Consider the following 26,686-nt stretch of genomic DNA (forward strand, 5'->3'; position numbering starts at 1 on the left):
ATAATAAATAAATTAAAAATACAAATAAATACACAAACTATTATGTAAAAATAAACTAGTCAACAAAGCTGAAATATCTTGTTACTTTCAATGCAACTATTTATAAGTCCTTTCGCTCATCTCATTTTATTATTCATGAGGACCGCCCGCTCTCAGCCAATGAGCGCGTCACAATTTGCATCGAAGCGCCTCACACGTTCACGCCTCTGTGCGTGCACACACAAACTGTCAGATTACCGGCTATGAATCACGGGCGTAAGCTGTCTGATACCTGAAGTTTTACAGACACCGGACACACAGTCCGATCCACGGACGACCAACATGAGCGAGAGATTTATGGTCGTGCCGGTGGCTCACGGCGATGAGAGCGCATGTGGAGACGGAGCGGACGAGGACTCTGTGTTTGACGCCGCCGGTGATTGTGAAGGAGAACACGCGGAGTGGCGGAGATCGGTGCCCATCCTCCGGTACAACAGAGAACCCAACAGATACGGTGAGACGGGTTTGCCTCAGTACGGACAGGGTAGTCACTACGGTTAACACTGCGAACAACGCGACGCGTCAAACTAGAACGCTCCCGAAGCGCAGGCTTGACTTGCAGTCCGCTATATGTGTTGATTATAACAGAAGCGCTCGCGCAACTGTGCAGCGTTTCCCGCGCAACAGTTAACTGTAATTTTGGCGCGAAGTGTCAACAAGGTGAACAGTGAGTGAAATGAAGATTCACAGTCTATTTGGCATTAATAAATGAGGTAGGTTACACACAAACTGACTTTTTTCGAAAGATATATGTATTAAAAAACAATTAAGCTAATTGAAGAGTTTCATATATGGAGTATTATTTATTTTAGGCATATGTTTTTAGGTACATTTCCCTGAGGGGGTTTAACTCCCCATGGCCGTTAGTTTCGCTGCTGTTCAATAACACACACATACATGTTCATTTAAACATGTTCTGTCATGAATAAATGACAGCTGAGAGTGTTTCAGACAAAATATCCTACGCATTTGCTCTTCATTTATAGTTTGTAATCTGGTAATTTAACATTTAGCATAAACTGTAATTGTATATTACTATTGCTCAAACATTTATCTATCTCAGCGATGTTTAAAAAAATAAAATACAAAAAAATTGGCACAAATCTGTCAAAGCAAGAAAAGTAAGAAATAAGAAAGGCTTCAAAACAGAGTGGCTCAAAGCCGCTTATGCGCATCCTGAATGCAGAATGATGCACATTTAAAAGCGCTTTTAAAACTGCTAGATTGCAACAAACAAACAAAAAATACTCTCTGAGAAGTGTTTTCTCTTACTGACATGGCACTATAGTAATAACATGATTTTTGGACATGAAAATAAATTTTTTTTTTTTGGCCATGGTACTATGGTAATGGCATTTTTATTTTATTTTTTAAATATAGTACCATGTTTAGTACCATGGTAAGTAATACCATGTTTTTTGGGTATAGTTCCTATGTTGTTACCAGGTTTTTTTGTAATACCGTGATTTTTGCCCACGGTACTACAGTAATACCATGTTTTTTTTGGACATGGAACTATAGTTATACCATATTTTTATATGTTACCATAATTTTACCATAGTAATAACAGTAATACCATGTTTTTTGGTCATGGCTCTATAAGTAAATACCATATTTTAGATGTTACTATAGTAATACCATGTTTTTTGGCCATGGTACTATAGTAATACCATATTTTTATATGTTACCATAATTTTACCATAGTAATATCAGTAATACCTTGTTTTTTGGTCATGGCATTATATGTTAATACCATATTTTAGATGTTACTATAGTAATACCATGTTTTTTTGGCCATGGTACTATAGTAATACCATATTTTTTAGATGTTATCATAATTTTACCATAGTAATATCAGTAATACCATGTTTTTTGGTCATGGCACTATGTTAATACCATATATTTAGATGTTACAGTAGTAATACCATGTTTTTTGGCCATGGTGCTATGTTAATACCATATTTTTAGATGTTATCATCATTTTACCATAGTAATAACAGTAATACCATGTTTTTTGGTCATGGCTCTATATGTAAATTCCATATTTTAGATGTTACTGTAGTAATCTAATGTTTTTTTTGCCATGGTACTATAGTAATACCATATTTTTATATGTTACCATAATTTTACCATAGTAATATCAGTAATACCATGCTTTTTGGTCATGGCATTATATGTTAATACCATATATTTAGATGTTACAGTAGTAATCCAATGTTTTTTGGCCATGGCACTAGGTTAATACCATATTTGTAGATGTTACCATAATTTTACCATAGTAATAACAGTAATACCATGTTTTTTGGCCATGGCTCTATATGTAAATACCATATTTTAGATGTTACTATAGTAATCTAATGTTTTTTGCCCATGGTACTATAGTAATACCATATTTTTATGTTACCATAATTTTACCAGAGTAATATCAGTAATACCATGTTTTTTGGTCATGGCATTATATGTTAATACCATTTTTTAGATGTTACTATAGTAATCCAATGTTTTTTGGACATGGCACTATGTTAATACCATATTTTTAGATGTTATCATAACTTTACCATTGTAATAACTACAGCCCTACCGATATGTGATTTTTGAGACCGATACCGATACTTGAATGATCAGTACTGTATGTTTAGTATCAGTCAAATGCTGACCATTAAAACAAAGAATAAATAAAAATAAAATAAATAGCTAAATAAATATCAGTACTGTTTAGTATCAGTCAAATGCTGACTATATTAATATTGCCAGTCAGTTAGGGGCAGGTTGTATCACAAGAAGCATTTACACCTGCCGAGTCAAGAGATAACAGCGGCAGCGGTGTTACACCGTATTCTGCTATACAAGTTCAGGGGAAACTTTCAACGGTGGAAAACCAGACTTTTAAATATAACATTTTATAAATGCAACGACCGGAATTGTTTGGTTGAAGGGGGTACCAAACTGTGAATCTTAAACAAAACAGTTTGGTGAATACATGTTTACTAATTAGCTTCCACTCAGCTGACAAGCAATGAAAGTAGCTACGTGGTTAGCTAGTTAGCTATAAGCTCGTTGCCACGATGAGTAAAAGATGGACCAGCATTGCGTCTCACCAACTAGGTAACAACGTAGCGTGAAATCAACACTCAACAGACAAAATCCACCACCGCATCGTTGTCTGCTGAGCTGCAGAAAGATGCTCTGATGTTTACCTTTCAATCTGCTACATTACTGACTGCACTGACAAACTATAGCTGACTAACAGCAAACAGATGTGATAAACATGAGTGACATGGTTGTCAGGGACAGGGTTAATGTTATATTGGTTATATTGAAAATGGAAAATGATGGGGTCATTGTTTATTAACTTTCCAGTATGTATTTCACAAACTAATTAGCAGCTTACCGAGAAGACACTGGTTAACTCCGCACCGCTTAACTCCGCCCTGTCTGCAGAGCCACGGTCAGCTCAGCTCTGTAAACAATGGAGTCGGAGCGTGCTCTGCTGGACAAACTACATTATGACACCAATTCTAAAGCATTGTTTTCTGCATTATATGTTCTGAAAAAAATTTTCATATCTGCACATATCGGTAAACATATACGCCGATACGATATATCGGTGAAAGGCTTATATCGGACGGGCATTAGTAATAACAGTAATACCATGTTTTTTGGTCATGGCTCTGTATGCAAATACCATATTTTTATATGTTACCATAATTTTACCATAGCAATACCAGTAATACCTTGTTTTTTTGGTCATGGCTCTATATGTAAATACCATATTTTTAGATCTTACTATAGTAATACCGTAATGTTTGGCTATGGATCTATAGTTATACCATATGTTTGGACGTTACCATCAATATCATGTTTTTGGGGCCATGGCACTATGTTAATACCATATTGTTGCCATTGTGTTACCATAGTAATACCAGTAATACCATGTTTTTTCGGGCATGAAAAAACATAAATAGTTTAATAAAATATCATTAAAACAATTTAAACAGAAATATTCACTTGTATGGTCAAATCAGGCACACCTGTGGGAGGGTTTGGTTTAGTTTAATATAAAACAAAATATACACTTTCAGAAATAATTCAGAATTCTTTATGATTCACATTCATTTTATAGCCTTTTGATTGTCCTGACTGAAATGAGAGCAAAGCCATACTAGGTGATAGGCTAGTGTTTTATGGATAAATGAAGTCAGTTTGTTGTTACATGACTGCCTAATTTCAGGGGCTTGTGTAGACGTGTCTTGGGACACTTTTCATGCTCAGCTGTCTTCATGAATTACCATGACACATCTGTTTGTTAGCTGGGCTAGAACTCTAGCAACCTACATCTGAAAATACAAAAGCAATGATTTACATGAGCCATTCTGTTTTTATGGCTTTAAAGGTGTTTATTTGTGCACTGAATCATATTTACAGTTCAGTAGTTTATGCAGTAAACGTCTGAGTTTATTTAAAGATGTCCACATCAATGTATTTGGAAGGAAGCAGTATAGCCACTTTAATGTGTTTTACGGATACTATCTCTCTCTATCTGGTGTCATATTTGATCTTTGATAGGTATGAAAGCTTCCAATAAGTTCCTCATTATATTTAACACTGTTAACGAAGGCCTCTTAAAACCAAAGTGTTGACGTCAGCTCCGGTCACAGTCTAAAGAAGTCTGAAGTAGGCTATGAATTTAATTTAAAGGAAATTTAACGGTAAAACTTTAAATGAAAGTTAATCTAATACAAAGCAAAATTGAAGCTCACCGTCTTGTTTCAAAGTTTTTCTAGGTGTTAATCATGTCAAGATTTCTTGTAATGTACTCACAAAAGCTTTTATCGCAGCTTGAAAAGCATTAACAGTTGATTTGAGAGCATAGGTTGGTCTATAGAAACATTAGTGTCATTTGTTGGCATGTAAAGCACCTTGCTGTTGGAGAAGTGCAAATGGGAGTCGTCTTCCAGATGGCTGGGCTGGGAGCGTTGGATTGGGTTACACACTCATTACGGGAGTCAAGAATATCACTATTCATATGTGGCGATGCTGTCATAGCCCTTACTACCAGATTTAGAACAATACAAAGGCGTTTAATATTAAGGCCATATAAAGCCTGTTTATACTTCTGCGTTGAACCTACGCGGTTACTGCATAACTTCTCCAAAAATGTTACTATGTGGTGTTGCAAATACGCAGACCACAGCAGCTGTAATCGGTCAAGTCATTTTTATTTTATTTTCACAACACACATCGTTTCAGTGCAACTTAACAGATAATGGAAGTGGTAATATTTGTAATGTTTTAGAGTCATTATTGTACAGTTTGATAAAACCGTGATTTTAAAATTGTCTTATAAATAAATAATGTTTATATTTGGTCCAGAACAGAATGAGAATATCTTCCAAGATGATGAAAATATATCACAAGGAGCTTCGCATTTCCTCCAACCACAACCTATTTATCATATCACTAGGGCTGGATGTCAATACAGATTTCCCAATTTGATTCCGATTTCGATTCAATTAAATTAGATTTCAAATGGGTATATTTCAGTTATAAGGTCACTTTTACGTACATATTAAATAAATACTCTCCCAGTTAATAGTGTTAATTATACAGGGGACCTTCTAACTAGGTACATTATGAAAATATTAATTGTACTAATTATATTTTATTCGTTTTTCATTGTTTTTCATAATTTTTCTTAGCTTTTTAAAATTGAACAAATCAATGTATTTAATCAATAAATATGATATTATATTGCATATACTATATTTTGTTAAATGTTTATTGTTTAATTGCATAATTTGTACTATCTACAAGTATTTACATTGTTTTTTTTTGTGGATTTTCTCCCAATTTGGAATGCCCAATTCCCAATGTGCTTTTAAGTCGTGTAGTGATTCGCCTCAATCCGGGTGGCGGAGGACGAATCCCAGTTGCCAGTCTGACTTAACAAAAGAGGAACACATAAGCAAATCATCTTAAGGAGACAGTGGTATGAAAATGTGCCATATTACAAAGTTTCACTAGCATCAGAATAGTAGTATTCAAAACAGATTAAAGTGCAACAAGAATTTTTTTTAGTGACTGGTTAAGTGCTCATGGAAAAGATGTGTTTTTAGCCGTTTTTTTGAAGACTGAAAGTGAGTCAGCTTCACGGATGGAGTTGGGAAGGTCGTTCCACCAACGTGGTACGATGAAGCCGAAAGTCCGGGAAAGTGTGTTTGTACAACAAGGCGATGTTCCTTAGCCGACCGCTGGCTTCTAGTGGGCGCATAGCTCTGCAGAAATTATTTTAGGTATGCTGGAGCAGACCCAGGTGACTGTTCTGTATGCCAGCATCGGAGCCTTGAATTTGATACGTGCATCAACCGGCAGCCAGTGAAGAGAGACAAGGAGTGGTGTAACATGCACTCTCTTTGGTTGATTAAAGACCAGACATGCTGCTGCATTCTGGATCATTTGCAGGGGTCTAATTGCACATGCAGGGAGGCCTGCATTGAGAGCGTTACAGTAGTCCAGACTAGTTATGACAAGTGACTGATCAAGAAGTTGTGTGGCATGTTCAGAGAGGAAGGGTCTTATTTTCCTGATGTTGTAGAGTGTAAATCTACATGATTGTGCTTTCTTTGAGATGTGGTCTGTGAAATTTAGATTGTTATCGATGGTTACCCCTAGATTTCTGACCGTTTTGGAAGGCGTCACTCTAGTTGAACCCAGCTGCACGGTGATGTTGTGTTCAACAGCAGGGTTGGCTGGAAAGACAAGGAGTTCGGTCTTGGCTGGGTTAAGTAGAGATTCGAGCAGTCACTGTGGTGCCGTTGGGCTGGAAAGACAAGTAGAGCTGCATGTGATCGGCGTAGCAGTGGTAAGAGAAACCATGTGCCTGAATGATGGGTCCTAGTGGTGTTGTGTATATAGAGAAGAAAAGTGGCCCAAGCACTGAACCCTGAGGTACCCCAGTAAGTAGCTAATGTGGCTTTGACACCTCACCTCTCCAGGCTACCTTGAAAGACCTTCCTGAGAGATAGGACTTAAACCAGTCAAGCACAGATCCTGTGATGCCCAGCGAAGAGAGGGTAGAGAGTAAGATCTGATGGTTGACTGTGTCAAAGGCTGCAGAAAAGTCCAGCAGAATCAGGACGGATGATCTGGATTCAGATTTCGCCTGTCTCAGCGACTCAGTGACAGACAGCAGGGCAGTCTCGGTGGAGTATCCACTTTTGAAGCCTGACTGATTGTCATCCAGCAGCTTGTTTTGTGAGAGACTGGTTGAGATTTGATTGAAAACTGCCCTTTCAAGTGTTTTCGCCATGAATGGGATGAGAGAGACTGGTCTGTATTGTTCTGCTTGTGTGGGGTTAAGTGCAAGTTTTTTCAGCAGCGGGGTTACTCGAGCCTGCTTAAATGTAGTGGGAAAAATGCCTGTAAGTTGAGATGTGTTAATTATGTGTGTGAGTGCAGGTAGGATGGATGGAGAGATGGCCTGGAGAAGGTGGGAAGGAATGGGGTCAAGGGGACAGGTTGAAGAGGAGGAGTTTAGAGACCTCAGTGTCAGTCAGAGGAGAGAAGATAGAGAAAGAAGAGTTGCATACAGGAGACAGGTGTTTGACAGGGTGTGGTGCTGAGAATGTATTGCTGATGTCTGTAACCTTATTAGTAAAAAATGTGACAAAGACATCTGATGTCAGAGAGGTGTCAGGCGATCGAGGGGGAGGGCAGAGAAGTGTGTTGAATGTTCTAAACAAGCTGCGGGTGTCTGTGGTGCTGTTGATCTTGTTCTGGTAATAGGAAGTTTTTGCAGATTTAATGTTATCTGAAAAAGTTGCAAGCAGAGACTGATACTTACCTAGATCTGCTGGATCTTTAGATTTCTGCCATCTCCTCTCAGCTGTTTTCGCGAAGGTCCTCAGAGAGCCAGGGGCTGGGTGATGGAGTACGTGCTGGCCTTGAGGAGAGAGGACAGATGCTGTCTAGACAGGTTGTTAAAATAGAGCTTAGTGTGTCTGTGGCAGTGTTTACATCCAGCTACACGACATGGCTGTGTTTTTAAAAAATTCTTGCTATTTAGAAATATTAGGTTATATATTCACACTGTGACTTTGAATGTGTCACTCAACTGATATAGATGTAATGTTAAAAATTCTGTGTCGGGGCCTGGGTAGCTCAGTATGTAAACACACTGACTATCACAACCGTAGTCACAGGTTCGAATCCAGGGCGTGCTGAGTGACTCCAGTCAGGCTTCCTAAGCAACCAATTGGCCCGGTTGCTAGGGAGGGTAGAGTCACATGGGGTAACCTCCTCGTGGTCGCTATAATGTGGTTCTTGCTCTCGGTGGGGCTTGTGGTGAGTTGTGAGAGGATGCCGTGGGGGGGGGTTTGAATAATTTTGATTATATATCAGTGCATAGCACACTATTTCAGAACAGTCTGAAGATCTGTACCACATTTGGTGGATTTAGCTTGAAAGCTCTTGGAGGTTTTAGTGTTAGAAATTTTTAGTTAGAAGTAGGGCTGCGATAATTATCATTAATGGAACTCATCAACAATGAATTTCATTATCGATTAGTTGGATATTTGCAGTAAGCACGGAGAAACTCCATCAGTGACGTCACTTCACAGCCAAGTGAAAAAAGTGTTTAATGATGAAACTCGTTTGAAAAACAGCAGAGATAAGTTGAAGCGGACAAAACACGACCCAAGTTGTCCAGCGCACAGGAGCACTTTATAAACACTTCGAAGAAGATCATAATAAACATACAGTTTAATGTGGAGCAGTTGCTGCGTCAGGTGCGTTGACAGAGTGCTTGTGCTGTTTGAAGCGCGAGAGTTGTTTCAATCAAACTGATCGCAATGGAGAAAGGGATCGCTGCGCATTTTCGCAATTTCAGTTTCAATGTAATTAATTTTGCAGCATTCATGGATATCAGACTGAAGTCTCAGCAGTCAGGGTGTGCTGGTTTTTTAAAGTGTTTTCTCCTGCTCATGTAAGCGCATGTAATACAGTGAAGCACCAGGATGAGCCTTTTCAGCTCAAGAGTGAATTTGCACTGCGTTTACAGATGATTGTACTATATTAAACTGTATATAATGTATAATAATTATAAGGGTCCTGATATTTGAAAGTTATCCTGATAATGCCACATGTGATGTCTGATTTCACCAGTAAATTTATACTATGGCAAACATTATTTTACTGGATAAGCATACACAATTTTTTAAAAAGAATAGTTTAGAGGCATGTAATCAGTGAAAATGCTATTTTAAAAACTATAATATTAAAATACTTAAATGTATGTAATCTGACAGTGTACAAGCATATGTATCTAACATAATTATGTATTTTTCAGCTGGGCAGAATTATTAATATTTCTATTCTCGTGTCACTATCGCCCTCTGTTGGGCTGATTTTTTTTTTTTTGTTCCACTCCATCCCCGATGGATCATTTTACTCTTAATGATGAGCATTTTTTTTTATTTTCTCCCCAGTTTGGAATGCCCAATTCCCAATGTTCTCTAAGTCCTCGTGGTGGCGTAATGACTCGCCTCAATCCAGGTGGCGGAGGACGAATCTCAGTTGCCTCCGCGTCTGAGACCATCAATCCGCGCATCTTATCATGTGGCTTGTTGAGTGCGTTACTGCGGAGATGTAGTGCGTGTGGCATCCACGCACAACTCACTACGTGCCCCACCGAGAGCAAACCACATTATAGCGACCACGAAGAGGTTACCCGGCAAATTTGGTTGCTTAGGAGACCTGGCTGGAGTCACTCAGCACGCCCTGGATTTGAACTTGTGACTCCAGGGGTGGTAGTCAGCGTCAGTACTCGCTGAGCTACCCATGCCTCTGATGAGCACTTTCTGTTAAGTTTTACAAGTAAAGGAACTGTTTAGCATATATGCTGAAAGTAATAATAATAATAAATTCAAACATAACTTTTCATGATTCAGGCTTTGTTCAAAGTTTTGTGAGAGTATAGAATCGTGAATTCAATAATGTAAATCAAACCAAATCCTTATGCCCTTTATCAGATCAGTTAAAAAAAAAATGTATATTTTAATACAATTCAGGAAATAAAATATTTTTTTTTTATCTGATTAATCGATTAATCACAGACATAATCAAAGATTTGTCGATTATAATCGTTAGTTGCAGCCCTAGTTACCCTAAAAACAGTGTAACCATAACTATCAGGTTTTCATTTTGGAGCCTATTGCAGTTTATTGGAAACAATCTTAATTGCAACCAGATGACAATAATTTCGGCTCGTCCCATGGATTGCAACAACAAACAAATAATATTGCATTGACAGTTCTGCACTTACAAAGAAAGTCTATGGGGCAAATGTACAAATGTACACATTTTTAAATGCACAATTTGAAAGCATTTCTGGAAATTTTCCTTTAAGCTGTAGATAAAAGTACACTGAAATGGTTTCACAGGATATATGACACCGTACACTTTTAGTAAACATCCCGTGATGTTTTAGAGGAGTGATAGTGCGAAGTTAACAGAACTCTACAGAGAAGTTGTTTTATTTTCATTTTCTCACACCACACGTCTGTTCCTTGTGAGGTAATATAAGATGAGTGCTTTACTGTATCTGCTCTGTGGGCGTCATATCTTGACCCTGAGAGGTCACCTGAAGTTCATGGTGAATCTGAAAGTCTTGGATGGACAAGAATGCGCAAACGAAGGTGGTCAATATCTGCTGTTAAAGCATCATGACCTCTGTGTTTCCACCATGCTGTAGTCTGATCCCGGTGGCTGGAGGTCATGTGTTGGAGGGTGGTCTTCAGTTAGGGTCAGGAAGGTTGAAAAAGAGGAGGAGTTTTTATTTAGGGCATTTCTCCATCAGGATACTGTGAACAGCTGACTCAAGCAAGCCGTCCTTAACACCTATATATTTGTGTTGGGTGTTTGTGTACATGTACTTAACAACAGCAGGGAGGGAATCTGTTTCCAGTTACCAAAACTGTGGCACTGCAGGGCTCCAGATAAATCTTAGGAGCCATTGGCTCCTAAAGTGAAACATTAAGGAGTCAAATGGCTGTTTTTAGTCGCCAAATCACAGAATTGCTCGATTAAATTACTGTTCAGAAACAAGATAGAAAGCCGAAGAAAAGTCAGCTGATAATCCATTAATCTGAGGTTTAATAAAGAGTATATATAGTTGAGAAGAGAAGTTTGCATCCCCTTTTGTCTCATAAATGTTCACATTGTGCAATCACGTAAATGCAATCATTATTTTTGGTAGCATTTACGACCATTTTAGTCGCAGTCTAGAGCCCTACACTATATGCATGTCATCCAGTTTGTTTGTGTGCCTTTGTGCAACAATTGTAATTGTAGCATCAATGAGCCATTTGTAATTTTACAGTTGAAAATATCTCAAAGGTCCATAGTTTGAACATTTTGTTGTACATCATACATCTCTGGAAATGTAAGTTCTGAACTAAATTTTTTTTGTTTAATTTTGTTATTACTAGCTATTAGGGATGCACCGATGTATCGGCCTGTGATATTTATTGGCCAATTATTGACAAAATTAAAACCATCGGCAAATCAGTTTTATATGAAAAACTGATGGTTAATTTATAATTCGTTAGTAACACACTAGTGTTGTCAAAAGAACCAGTACTTCGGTACCAAGTCGATAATAAAATAAAAAAGATGTAATGATACCAGTGTTTCTGCAGTACCGGTAGTACCGAGCACCGTCTCTGTTCGGTACCAGCGCGCAGTATGACTGACACACTGCAGCATTAAAATGCTCACAGGCTTAATTTGAACGCATGCTCTGTTACTTCTTTTACACTGTAATGGACAATTAATCCAAATGATATGTCCTAGTGTGATTTATTAAATTGCTGAAGGCTGCAATCTTAGTGTGGATGAGCTGCATACTTAAAAATGAATGTATAAATCTGACTGCTCATACTTTGGAAACTCCACAGACATTGAGAATCATTCACGTTGTACGAGATGACAGAGCAGAGCACTAATCTACTATGAACCACGCAGCACATGTAAACTATATATTTATATAATTAAATCACAGCATTTGCACTTTAATCTCAACTCATCTTTATTTATATAGCATTTAAAACAACAGAGTTGACCGAAGTGCTTCACAGTAATAACATTTAAAAACAAAACATTTAAAAATGACCACATACACAAACATCAGAAGTCTAAAATACAAACACTCCAAAACTGTGTCCTACATTTTGTCAGACTCAAAGGCCAGTGTAAAGAGATGAGATTTCAGACATGACTTAAAAGTCTTCAATGATCACACTGGGCCATGTTGCGAACCGTTTATCCAGAAAAGTGAAGCTTCCAGCAAAAAATACACGTCATAATAAAAGCACGATTCAAAATAAAAGCAAGATGCTTGAAATTGAATAAATTGAATAAAAAATGGAATACAAATATATTACAACTGTATAATAAAATGTAATATTCTCTGTAATAATAATAGTAATAATAATAACTATAATCAATTTATCACAAGCAAGACAGCTGTTGAATAAAAGTTTGGCAAAAAATAAATAAATGCAATGACATGTTAAAAAGTTAAATTTTCACTTATTAAAAGTTTTAAAAATTAATTGAATAGACACCATTTTGATGATTAAATTAAACTTTAAAACAAGTTCTGGAAAATAATAATTCTTAAACTATAATTCTTAAAATAATTATTAAAAATAACTAAACTTATGTGTTTAATAGCACATGATCATATTAGCATATTTTTGTTGTGGTATCGAAATTGGTATAGAGAACCTTGAAATTTCACTAGTATCGGTACCGACTACTGAAATTTTGGTACCGTGACAACACTATAAAACACTTTGAATTCAAATGCACAATCCAGAAATAATGATAGCCACAGAATGTAGAAGGGTTGGGACTTATAAGAGCATGTGATATTTAATTTATAATCATTCTTGTTCTCACTTTAATGAGGAAAAACCGTCATTACAGACGCGATAGTTGTGAAAGCGGCACTTTCCTATACATGCTGAGGTAAAACCATCCAAAACACTTTTAAACCAGCATACTTTTTCTTCTGAGATATTCACGATTAATTGAGTTAAGATTGAAATCACAATATGGTCTTGCACGATTACAAAAGCTTGAAAGGCTGCGTTTAAAAATAGACTGCAAACAGTGCTTCAATCAGCATTGTGTAAGCAAGTGGCGCCCTCTAGCGGTCTGGACAGCATTATCCATTGCAACACTATAGAACTTATTAAAAAGGCATTTTGTTCCTTTGGTAACTTTTTATTTTTCCATGATGTGGTTGACATTTCCATGGAGTTGCTCAACATACTGTATGCATAATATGAATTTGTGATGTTCTATTATATACAATACAAACATGTAAAATGTGAATTTTGTTGTTTTGAAATGCAAAAACAGAAGTGCAAACGTGTTTTATAAGTACAAAATAACTTTATTTCACACCACTCAACACATCATGCTGTGATATTTAGTTATTCTTAAATATATATATATATATATATATATATATATATATATATATATATATATATATATATATGTATATATATATTTATCTTTTTATCTTCTATTTATCTTTCATTGTGGCTCTCTTTAAAACGTTGGCCTGTCATGTACTCAACAGATCCAGTGTTCAATGGAAATTACTTATTATTAGCTTTTGAAAAAGCTTTTGTACCTCTTTGTACATTTTTAAAACATAATTCATGAGTAAAACTGTGATCGTATGACAAAATAAGGCTAGTGGCAAAATATTGGTATCGGTTAGGGTTGCCATGTGGGGGGGTAATATCACTGCCCCTTACCACATGCTCCACAGTTTTAGCAATAAATGCTAAATAATGTTAGGGTCAGGAATAATGAGTTATTAATAATAAAAATTATATATCCTTTCTTTCCTGACCCATGACTTCTAAAGTAAAATGCATCTTTTATATATAAAAACAATATTTACATTTTTCGATTATTTATCTTTATTTTGGTTGGTGTTATCTTCCTTCACTTGAACTTCATGTCTTTATGACTCAGTGATTGTATTCATACATTGTTCGATCTGTGTAATTCTGTGTATCTTACTGAACATGTATATAGAAAAAAATCCACAGTTTTAGCACAATGTGTGGACTTTTCAGACGGTCCCTTACCCAAAATTTCCAACTTATATCAATGTTAAATAGTGATCTGGAACGATTTCACCATGACGCCATCTGACCAGCTTAAATACGGATGCACCATTTCATCTTTAAATATGGGACGATCCTGTTTTTATGGGAGGGGTGGCAACCCTAGTCTTGGTATTGGTCAATAGTTTTTGGTAAAATTGGTATCGGTAAAATGTTCATATTAGTATATCCCTACTAGCTGTTGTTTGTAAACCTTGGTGAACTGTATAGTGAATATTTTTGTATCCTATATATTTTTTTTGTGATTAAGGGTATCACATCTTTAGAGTAGAACATTAAAAGTACAGCACCAAAGTAACTACAACTAGGGTACTACAAATTAGGACTGCTCGATAATGGCAAAAATCATAATCACGATTATTTTGGTCAATATTGAGATCATGATTATTTAACATGATTAGTCATTGACTTTGGAAACATCATGCACTGAACTTTAAAAAAAACAAACTTGTCTTTTTAACAGTGGATTTCCTTGAACTTGAAATGTAAACTGCACTGGGTAGGGGAGGAGGCTATTGTCATATGATAATTATTTTATGTTAAGTATGGTAGTCAAATAAAGGAAAGCCTCCATTGCCATAATTTTTTTGTTTTTTTGGTTGTTTTTGATTTTCTCCCCAATTTGGAATGCCCAATTCCCAATGTGCTCTAAGTCCTCGTGGTGGCGTAGTGACTCGCCTCAATCTGGGTGGCGGAGGACGAATCTCAGTTGCCTCCGCGTCTGAGACCTTCAATCCGAGCATCTTATCACGTGGCTTGTTGAGTGCGTTACCGTGGAGATATAGCGCGTGTGGTGGCTTCACGCTATTCTCCGCGGCATCCACGCACAACTCACCATGCGCTCCACCAAGAGCGAGAACCACATTATAGCGACCACGAGGAGGTTACCACATGTGACTCTACCCTCCCTAGCAACTGGGCCAATTTGGTTGCTTGGGAAGCCTGACTGGAGTCACTCAGCACGCCCTGGATTCGAACTCGCGACTCCAGGTGTGGTAGTCAACATCAATACTCGCTGAGCTACCCAGACCCCCCCTCCATCGCCATCATTTACAGCAGGGATGCTCATAGTTCTGTGGAAAGAGATATACGTTTTCATCATGTTATTGTAGCAAGATCTACCATGTACAATAAAGGCTATACATTATCACAATAGCAACATTTCAGTAGTCTGTAGTGAAATTTGACGATTCTCAATACCAGCTTCAAAACCACAACAAATAACAACACTAACTAATATGATAATTATGGAAGAATGATTTCAAATTCTTAAGTAATTAAATAACAATAAAAAACAGCAATAAATAGAAATAGATTAAAAATAACAGAACAAATGAAGAACATTTTTTCAACAGCTTGAAAAGTTTTTAACAGCAGTATCAAGTATTCAATAAACATTCAGAATGAAATGCAGCACAAAAGTTGGCTTACATTTATATTTTCAAGTCCGACATTTTAATACAAATCCGCTTTATTCTCCGCTGTTTACGTTCACTTTAGACATCATTCTCTGTGTTTACATCAATACCTCACCAAGACGGGCATTTTGGCAGAATTTTGAAATGTATTTGACCGTTCAGGTGCGCATTAGCGTGAGCATTTTTGGAGCACAAGCGCATGTTCAGCACACACACATACACCGCCTGTCAATCAAACAGGGTGCAGCTGTTAATAGATCGCTAGCGAATTATAAAGTTATGTGCTCTGGATTATTTTCAACAGCACAATAAGAATATGAACTTTGTAATAAGTGACACAGGCCTACCCTGTCACAAATATAGCTGGTTATTTTTTTTAATCGGTCTGCTTGTCCGGTCGGGCAAGTAAAATTCTCTTTCATTTGCCCCTTTAAAAATCTACTTGTCCTGGACAAGCGTTAATGTCGAGCCCTGATTAAATATTGTATTCAACATTCTCTGATAACAATTTTTTCTTCTTCAGGATAGCTCCTAAAGTAAATGTACATTGTTTTAAAGGAGTTTTAGATATTATTTTGGGAAACAAGCCAAAAAAGACTAATCATAAATGTATTTTGTTCCAGCGTATATTATAATGGGCTAAGACTACACTCTTTCACCTTTATGTTCACTTTGATCCATCTTTAACTCACAAAAAACAAACGTTCTCTTCTTAATAGAGCTGCGTATCTCAGATTTTCTACATGATAAGATACACACAGTGAATGTGACATATATTATGATTCACTACGTCGCGAGGCATCATGTTATAATCTAGCAGCAGCAAACGCACGTGAGTGACGAGCGTCCCCGTGCAGAGTGTCCATCAGCCGGGAGAAGATTCAATCTCTTCCCCGGTCACTTCACACATCTCATAGACTGCACAGAGAAATGCCAGTTTCGGAGTTTATTTTTATAACCCTCTTCCTTCTTATTTGAACTTTAATAAAGGATGCTTTAAAGATATAGCACCGGGGCGTTTCATTGCGAAACTGAATGCGGCACAATAATCATTTTATCTTGATTATCTTGTTTTCGTAATCGTTGGAAGCCAAAATCGTAATTGAAAATAAAATTTGATTAATCGACCAGCTCTACTACAATAACTACAAATAGGAATACAGACAATAAAGCTCATATAGTCCAGATATAATTTGATACTACAGTCGATTATGAACACACACTAGCAACCAATAACACTCATTGATCTCTAGTGATTTTATCGCTGTAGCTTTAGTAGGTAGCTGCTGTATAGACAGTAGAGAGCATGGCAACTCACTAGGTTTGCTCTTTTTACCTCTCTGAGTGTTATGCATGTTTTTCCATGACTTGTTTGGAAACATGCGTTAAACCCACCGCTATAGTCCAATCACTGCATGTGTCATCTCAACCAATCTGTGTTGATTTTCCGGTGAGTGGCTATCCAAGACTGGAATGAGGTTCCTCTTCCTGTTCATTATACCCACTGTAGGGAGTTTCCATTCTTATCATCCCTATGTTAAATAAAAATAATCCCATACTGCTAAAATAATGTCTTTTTTTTTAATTGCAGTAAATAATATTGTTCAATTGAAAACAGCTGATATGGAATATGATCATATTGAAGTCAAATATTCTTATTTATTGTATGTGGGTAATAATTTATGCAGTTATGACACATTTTATATGTCTGATGGTAGTTTTAATTTTTAAGTACTTAAATTCTTAGGCTTTAGAAGTGTTAAACATGAGGATGTATATTTATCAACCTGTTACATGTCTGTCATAATCACACAGGCTCATTGAACCAAGTTTAAACTAGTTTGCCGATATTTCAGAAAAGAACCCACATAGTTTCTTCACTGTAAACCAAAGATATTCCTTTATAATAACTTTTATTAACATTAACAGACAATATTACTTTCTATAAAGCTTAAAAGATTATAAAAACTGCAGTAATGCCTATTTCCGCTATTGAAATCTGCTACTCAAAAGAACCCAGAAGCGCGGTTCCCTGCAGTGTGACGTCAGAGTAATTTCATGTCTATGGGACTGCCGCGTTATGCTAAGCTTGTAGGCTCCACTTGGTATAAGGCTTCTGGTGCTGTGGTGTGTGCGTCAGTGTAATGACTCCGGGCGGACACTTTACAAAGGTTCCACCCTTTACACCAGTGTTTATGCTGTATTAACGGTAAATGCTTTAATCACGATTAAGAAAAATGAACGCGTTAACGTTTTAAATTAATTGCATGCGTTATTCTGTAATTCTGACAGCCCTAATTATATTATATTATATATTTAGAAATATTTTATAATCGTGACAGCAGTAGCTCTGAAATCTCATATTCAAATATTCTGCATAAATAAAAACATCGCACCAGGTTAGATGTCAAAGATACCAAGTTAGTTGTTGTATTTGTCGCAGGGACTAAAAACAAAATGTTTTTCAATTCGGTTCGTCCTGAGCAAAAATGCTATTTTTTCGTTGCGGTTCAAAAGTTCCGCAGCCTCCTTTCCAAATGGTTAATAACATTATTTTAAAGTGACAGTACTCGACACTAAGGGGTGGGTGAAATACCAATTGCAGTGTTGCCAGATCTCACAAGAGAAGCAAGCATCTGGTCTGGAAAAATAAGCTCAAAATAAGACACTTGCATCAAAATAAACAACAAATTAGCAAATTTGTATCAAGCATACACTTAATTAATAGTTATAGGTGCAATATGTCAGTTTTTCATGTAAGATTCGCCTTTTTTTTGGCCAATGTTTGAATGGCTTGTAACGCAACTTAAAAAATGAGCCCTTCCCGGACTTCCTAGGTTGCCTATTAAAGCCTGTAGAGTGATTTTCATGCGAAGGGAGCGGATCGCTTTTGCCGGGAAAATCCAAAGGATGTGACGTTTATGCGCGCTCCCGAGAACCTTGCTTCAGTGCTTCTCTTCTGCTATTCAACAGCAACAGACAGTCTGTAACACTAGGTAATGTTATCTTAGAGATGAAATCCAGCAAACATCCGGCTCCCAGCACAACACCGACTCCTACACAAACTCGGAGTAAGCCAAAAAAACATTTATCTACTGAATCCCGTCTGGCTAAGTGGGAACGTGATCCTGGTCGAGTGAAAAATAGAGTGAACATTGGCAGGGCATTTGATTACTGGAGGGACCTTCGTTCAGTTTTGGGGATCAAAACTGACCCTGAATTGGCGTTCTTCTTATTGGACAGGTAAACTTACAGAACTGCAAAGCATGTGACATATAGTGCCATGAGGATTGATCTGTGTCATTTTAGCTAAACTACAATAACACATGAAATGAATGCTAGACAATGTTCAAGATAATGCAAAAAGCTCCATTCATTAGTGTAACGTAACTTGGTTATACAGAAAATATAAACAATCTATTATTATAAAACAATAGTGCATCGAAATATCAACATGACAGTTGTGATGGAATCACATCAATACTGAATTGTGTCAACATATTTATAATGTACAGTCTATTTTATAAACAGCTACTGTCATCATCCACCAAATTTAGCTAACAGCTATTGATAAAGCTGGCTAGCTAGCTAACGCCGACATAGGCTATCGTATAAATGCAGTCCATGTATCATGTAAAGAAAAGTGATTACTTCAAACTACAGTCTCGCATAGTCAGACCTATATCCACACTTTATATGAGCCCTGTTCCAGCACTGGAGAGTCAAATATAATATACAGTCTCAAAGTTTGTATTAAAGCAATCATAACTGTGTAATTTTAATTATGCTACCTCATCTGTCAGCATGATATCGGTGAATCACGTTCAGTCTCTTTGTACATTATGTCATTGTTTTGATCGATGCTCGTGTCCCTATGGAGTGTGTGCACGAGCACGAGCAACAGGTAGCTGGCTGCAGTTCACTTAACGGTCACAGGTGTCAGTAATAACAAGGGTTTCTGAATCTTACATACTGCACCTTTAAGTAAAATTTTAATTAAAGATCTGCTTCTGAGTCAAAACCTGGCAGCATCAAATCTGTATTCATGCATCATATCAAACAATAATTCAGTGAAGACTTGGAAACATTTGAGAAAAGTACTTTTTACATCTAATAATGTTTTCCTTGTGTTTGAATTAGCTGTGCATGTACATTACTGTGCAAAAGTCTTAGGCACATAAGATGTTTCACAAAATCATTTGTCTTAAGATGGTTAGTTATATTCAGCTTTAGTGTGTCAATAGGAAATATAAATGTTAGACTCCCAAATATTACTTTTGCAAATAGAATAGAAGAACAGGGAGCCCTGCAACAGATGTAATTTCCCCCACAGAGCCCCCCACTGAACATTGTGTCAGTCTGAGATTACATGAAGAGACAGAAGCAATTGAGACAGACTAAATAGATAGAAGAACTGTGGTGAATTCTCTAAGAAGCTTGGAACATCCTATCTGCCAACAACCAAGAAAAACTGTGTCCAGGTGTATCTAGGAGAATTGCTGCTGTTTTAAATGTTTACTGTACTTTGTACTGTACAAAGTTAATTGATCAATTAAAACTATTTATGGCATTATTTTTGAAGACATCCTCACTATGCAACATTTATCACAAGTGCCTAAAACTTTTTCACAGTACTGTATATGTAATATTTATACATAGTTGTTAAAAAGGTCTTCATTCACAGAATACGACATCCACAACGGACAATTAGGCAAAGAAATGTGTGATGCAGCAGTTTCCTTCAGGTTCAAAGCATGGTTAACTTTTTTGGGCAACATGAAGTGATGTAGTTCCAAAAATATACTGTGATAAACCCTTTGGCCTTTAATTTCATTAAAAAAATATCAGAACAAAATTAACCGGTTACAACCGGTTTCCAGCATTTAAAAATAACGTTTTCACTCTGGAACAATTGAAAATCACTTTGTTCTGGTTTTCGCGTTCTGCTAAAAATGTTGCTCATTTTCGGTATTCGTTTCATTCCTTGAATCGTTTCTAGTCCCCGGTTTGTCGCAACTGATTTGGTCAAATTTGAATTTGCTGATGTCCAATATGAGATTTGAGAGCTATGGCGGAGAGGAAGATTTTCACTGAATAACTACTTAAATATCGGCCCGTTCATTATAGTTATCATGTGTCTTCAGAAGACTTGGAATATAGTGAATAAGCCATACTATTTTTGTGGTTCTTTGTTTTTGTCATTTTTGGCTTCAGTACTCATTCAGTTTCATTGTATGAAAGCAGAATGAACATTCTGCAAAACTTCTCTTTTGTTCCACAAAATATCGAGAGTCTGTTTGGAATGACATGGGGTGAGTTAAAAGATAGAATTGACATTTTAGGGGGAACTATTCCTTTAAATGTTCCCCTTTCTTTAAAATAGTCAATGACTCTGTAGCCACACTAAGAACGGATTTTTTGGCTGAATTCGTGTCAGTCTTATTAAATTTAAAGTGATAAACTCTCACAATAATGGAGATAAACTAAGCCACTGGGGCTTTTGGCCTTCAGATTTTCTCCACTTCCCTTTGTCTCATTTCAGAAAATATCTCACACTCACCAGGATCAAACGACATTCTTAGATAATGTAGAATTCTCTAGATATGTGGCTTATGCCGCAGAAGACCAAAAAAAGTGTCACTTGATCTTGTCGTGTGTGACGGACAGCTGAAGGAGAATCGGGCATTAGCTCTGACATTTGAGAAGGACAGTCTGTCAACACCTGCTTACAGCGGATCTGTTTCAGTGAATGAACCTCTGTTAATTTCCACCTGTTGACTGTGAAGTAATTTATAGTAATTATTTTATACGTGCCGTTTGGATTGCTGTAAATTCTTCCCGTGTCACAGATGTCAGTGTTACAGTTCAGACAGTTCTCTCTGGTATCTGCTTTGAGATCCTTGACACATTTCCACCCCTGTACACGTCAGGTCCTTTTTAGAAACAGAGACATACATCACATTGGGGGTGGAAATCTGTTGTAAGAGACGTGCAGTCTGTGAACTAATTTTGTTGGTGATTCAGATTAAACTAGCGATAGACTAGATCATTTATCATCTTGTCTATTAGTTCTCCTTTGGTTTCAGCAATGTTGTGTAAAAACATGGACTAAAATGGCTCAGGACTTAAAGTAGGACAAATGAGACCATTTTTGGTCCATCAAGTCCATCATGGAAATATTACGGCAGGTCTGAAGAATCTTTGTATAAAATCATGTAAACAAGTGGAAAGTTGGGTTATGTAGATGTTACAGTGCCAGGAAATGAGTTCTCACTCCACAGTGTTGTTTCGTTAGCATGTTGGGTTTAAAATAATTACTCATGAAGCACAGAATCTCATACAGATTTGCTTTTGTTTTGAAAGAGAACAAATTGCTTTACTGTAGAACATCACAAGGTGGCAGCACTTTCCTGACTGATTGATGTTTTTGTTACGTAACAGAACTTTAAATACCCAACACATTGTCTTTCAGCTGTTATATTGGACAGTAATTGTAGCAAATGCCCTTTTGGAGCTTTGTAAGGAATAATACTCTGTTTATGTGTTCACACAAAATGTGCCCTTGTATACTTTGGACTATATCTCAAACATTAGTGTTAGCAGTCTAGATCCTGAGGACCTACATTACTCCACCAGAAAAAATTAAAAAACGATTTTATTTAAAATGGCAACTGCTCTCACACCTCAAATAATTGGGATTGATGGCAGCATGTTATTGCATTTTAGTTGATCGGTTCAGATCTTGTCTGGTTTTGATTGAACCAGTGAAACGAAGAACGCATTCTGTGTGAACACCCTCAAATCCATACATCGTTGAACGCTTTGTCTGTCTAGGACTGAAAGTCACTGTGTACAGTGCTGACATAAGTTTCCGTCACCCTCAAACCAATCAATCTACAAGGTACCACCATAACAAACCACAAAATTAAAAATAAGCCACATTTTTGCACAATCGTGTATAATTGTTTGCACACTTGCGACTTATAGGCCGTTAAAAAGAAACGTTGTCCAAGATGATAAAAATTAGAAATCTTTTAAAAATCTACTTTGAAACTCATGTAGTAAGTACTTGAAAAAATGTAATATTTGTGTCCATGTTTGTTTCATACATTTTTGAAAAACAAAAATAGCATTTTCAAGACTTAAAATTTTTTATGTGGTAACCTTGATTCCACATGATTGTACAACTAAAAAAAAAAAAAATAATAATATATATATATATGTGTGTTTACTTTGTGAATATATATTATAATTATTATTTAAATTTTTTATTATATATATATATATATGTTTACTTTGTGAATATATATTATTATTATTATTTTTTTATATCAATATATATCAAGTTTTCTTAAGGTTCCTAAGAAACTCCATTTGACCAGAAAAACCTGTGCTTTGTCATAAAAGTGTCAAAATATCTAATATTATTTTTTACATTTTACATACAGGGTCTAAAGGGGTCCTGTCTGTTTGATGTTTTTTCTTCTTTTGTCGCATGACAACAGAATAAGCTACCTGTATTTTGGTTACACCACGCGACTTCAGTTTGGTTGTCAGTTTTTCAATATTAATAATTTTCTAAAACAAAATTGTTTTGTTAAATAATAATGAAAGATTATTCCAAACTACTTATGCCGGCTTGTCTTCGGACGGTTACACCCAGAAAAAATATCAAAATGACTTTGAACTCAGATATTGAAAACATGTTCATAGTAGAGGTATGTTCATGTAATTGATTTGTGTGAACTGCATTTTTAATGTATATTTGAATTACTCAATAGCTTGGTTTCCATTAAAATGTTTAGCATTTTTTAAAGGATTAATTCACACAAAAATGTAAATTCAGTCATTGTTTACTCACCCCTGTGTTGTTATAACTCTATATGACTTTCTTTCTTTTTCTGAACACAAAGGGAGAAATTGTGAAATAATATTGTTTATGTCAGTGATGTCATACAATGGCAGTTTATGGTGACCACCTCTTCAAGCTTCAAAAGAACACAAAAGTATAATTCAGAAGTCTAATAAATTATTCCATGAGACTCATGATTGTTATGAAAGTATACGATAAGATCCGGTGAGAAACAAACTGAAATATAATGTATTATTTAGTGAAAATGTTGACCGATCGTTGATCTCCTGTGTGTGTTCATGAGTCTGCACGAGCGCAGTAGTTCTGCAGCACGTGTGAGATGGGGCGTTCAAGCGAAAACTCAATTTGTTTAGCTTCAGCAGGACCACCAGCGATATTAACAACAGAAAACACAACATAGCTGCACACAAACCAGAGAACAGAACTTACAAACATGTCCTGAAGAGTTTGTAGTGGAAGAATTGATGCATTTCTATGTCCAGCCTTATTTGTTTGAACCAGAGACCTCAATCAAAAAGTGATGGAGGAGGGTGAAGGTAGCTACCAGTACCGCTGCTCCCTATTCTCATATTACGCAGTCTGCGTAGGGCACTAACTCCCTAGGGGGGCACCATCTTACCTGAGGGGGTTACCAGCAACTCCACTGGCTGTCGCACATTATATGTTATTCAAGGACACGAAAGCAGTGGCAGAGCAAAGACAGTCAGCTTTTTATTTTCTTTTTTTTTATTTGACTAAAGAAAATACAAATCGTTGTGTGTTTCCATCCACTACGTCATGCGGGTAATCTTGATGGAGCAGCTGTACCTCGGTTTATAAAATGCCACCATATTAGACGACGCAGAGTAAGTGTAATTTCGGACATAATGACGATTGAAATGGCTGCATTTCCCAAACGCTGCCAGACTCTGCATACATGGGAGCGCCTGCTCTCAAAACTGCTCTGGCAGATTGTGAGTACTCACTTTAAAGACCAGCTGTGGATTTTTTTAAATTTTTTTTTTAAATATTATATATAAATTTTCTCCCCTTTTCTCCCCAATTTGGCATGCCCAATTTCCACTGCTTACTAGGTCCTCGTGGTGGCGCGGTTACTCGCCTCAATCCGGGTGGTGGAGGACTAGTCTCAGTTGCCTCTGCTTCTGAAATAGTCAATCCACGCATCTTATCACGTGGCTCGTTGTTCATGACACCGCGGATACTCACAGCATGTGGAGGCTCATGCTACTCGCCGCGATCCACACACAACTTACCACGCCCCCATTGAGAGGGAGAACCACTAATTGCGACCACGAGGAGGTTACCCCATGTGACTCTGCCCTCCCTAGCAACCGGGCCAATTTGGTTGCTTAGGAGATCTGGCTGGAGTCACTCAGCACACCCTGGATTCAAACTCGTGACTCCAGGGCTGGTAGTCAGCGTCAATACTCGCTGAGCTACCCAGGCCCCCCAAAGACCAGCTGGATTAAACACTTCCGAATGTCAGGGGCTATGTTCGAAGAATAGTGTGTTATGGTCTGACCTTTCATTGGGCCGGTCACATCAAGCAATCGCACACTCATAACACAATCGTTTTGAGAATAATAATAATAATAATAATTCGCATATCAAGCGTTTCCATTCAGGATTTCTTATGCGCATGTTTTATGATCAATCAATGCTCACTTCCAAGTACTCTGGAACATATGCCCTTCTTTGTCCGATACCTCATCAAGTACCTGTTCAGACAGTTGTTGTGACCCACAGTTGACCTTTTTGACCCCTCTAACATCAAACCAAACTCATTCACCATTTCTCTCCTTTGTATTGTGCTTTAGTGATTGTGTTATCCTGTACAATTTATTATTAGTTTATTTATTTATTAATTGTTGCGTCATCAAGCTTTTAAGTGCTGTCCAACATTTAAAGTGCAGGATATGAGAGCAGACAAAACAATACCAGCTGAATACATGAACACTGTTGGAAGTCTAGTTTCGCTTTGAATTTTTGAAAACTGTGTCTGATTTTACCTTCCAGAATATTGACTGTATTTGGGTTTCCCAAAAGCAAGTTGGTTTCATGTGGTCAGTAAGTATGTGTCATTCATAGACAAAGATAATTGCCGCCTCTTTTCTTTGAATTGCTTAGTACATGTATATTGGCATTTTGCAGTTGTCTGTTCCCACAAATGCAATTGTCCTGTCCTAGTTGCACATAATCATGCTTGAGCTAAATACTGTATGCTTGACTTCATTAGATGATTTTTAGCGAGATGCCCACAATAGAACTAGATGTACACTGTGATTTTGTCAGTACTGTCATGCACAAAATCCTCCAGCATTTTCAGTACTCTGGATAACGTGTTATGAAATTTCTAGGAAAAGATAATAACAAAAGGTGTTCTTGTTTTTGTTTGGTATGTGTCTCGGGTTTTAGCCCCAGATATCCGTTTCAGTTTGGACTTGCTTGGGCCTGTAAGAAAAAACATAAATAGGAACACAAAGCAAAGTCCTTCATAATTGGAAATTCCTCAAGTCTTATGGAGATAACGAAAAAATACTCTTTCACCTTTTGGTTTGTGTTATGTATTTAGCCTCTTTGCTCGTTTAGCTGAAATGGAACAACTGTAGGTACACAAAACATAACCACAGGGAACATAAAGCCCACTTTAATAAAAGCTTTACTGTTAAAAATGCAATTAATGATTTTTGGTGGCTTTTAGAAGGCTGTAAGTCCTGTGACATACGCAAGTACATGAATGCAAACATTAAATACGCACGCTTGTCGTGCATTGTTGCTTACCGATATGTGTCAGACTGCAATTCGTACCACAACACAATTATACATTTCATCTTCAGTGTTTCTGAAAAAGTTAAACTAGCGACATGTTTGTAGCTAGCTTACGGAGCCCTTTAGAGGACGGCGAGGGAATTTATTTTCTGGAATAGACGATGGATAATTTATGTGACAAGTCCCACCCCTAAAAAAACTTGCCTTTAGGAAAATTAACCATGGTTGCACTATAGTGTAACTGCAGTAACCATGAGTGTAGTAACCATTTTTTTGTAAGAACCATGGATTCTAAATGTACCACAAATTAACCATGGTGTTGCTATAGTAACCATGTTTTTACTCTGTTTGTTTTTTTTAGGTGATTCTCATGAAAT

General features: G+C 36.9%; 1 protein-coding gene across 1 annotated transcript in view; it reads left to right on the forward strand.

Moving 5' to 3' along the window:
- The first annotated feature begins 201 nt into the window (after positions 1-201).
- The window catches only part of LOC127431506 (solute carrier family 12 member 7-like), a 119,326-nt gene continuing 92,841 nt past the window's right edge, over positions 202-26,686 (forward strand). Inside the window, 1 exon segment of the mRNA XM_051681946.1 lies at positions 202-493. Within this exon segment, the coding sequence (XP_051537906.1) occupies positions 322-493 (172 nt within the window). The 5' untranslated portion in view covers positions 202-321.

The sequence above is a fragment of the Myxocyprinus asiaticus genome, chromosome 41 (genome assembly GCF_019703515.2).
Source record: "Myxocyprinus asiaticus isolate MX2 ecotype Aquarium Trade chromosome 41, UBuf_Myxa_2, whole genome shotgun sequence".
NCBI lineage: Eukaryota > Metazoa > Chordata > Actinopteri > Cypriniformes > Catostomidae > Myxocyprinus > Myxocyprinus asiaticus.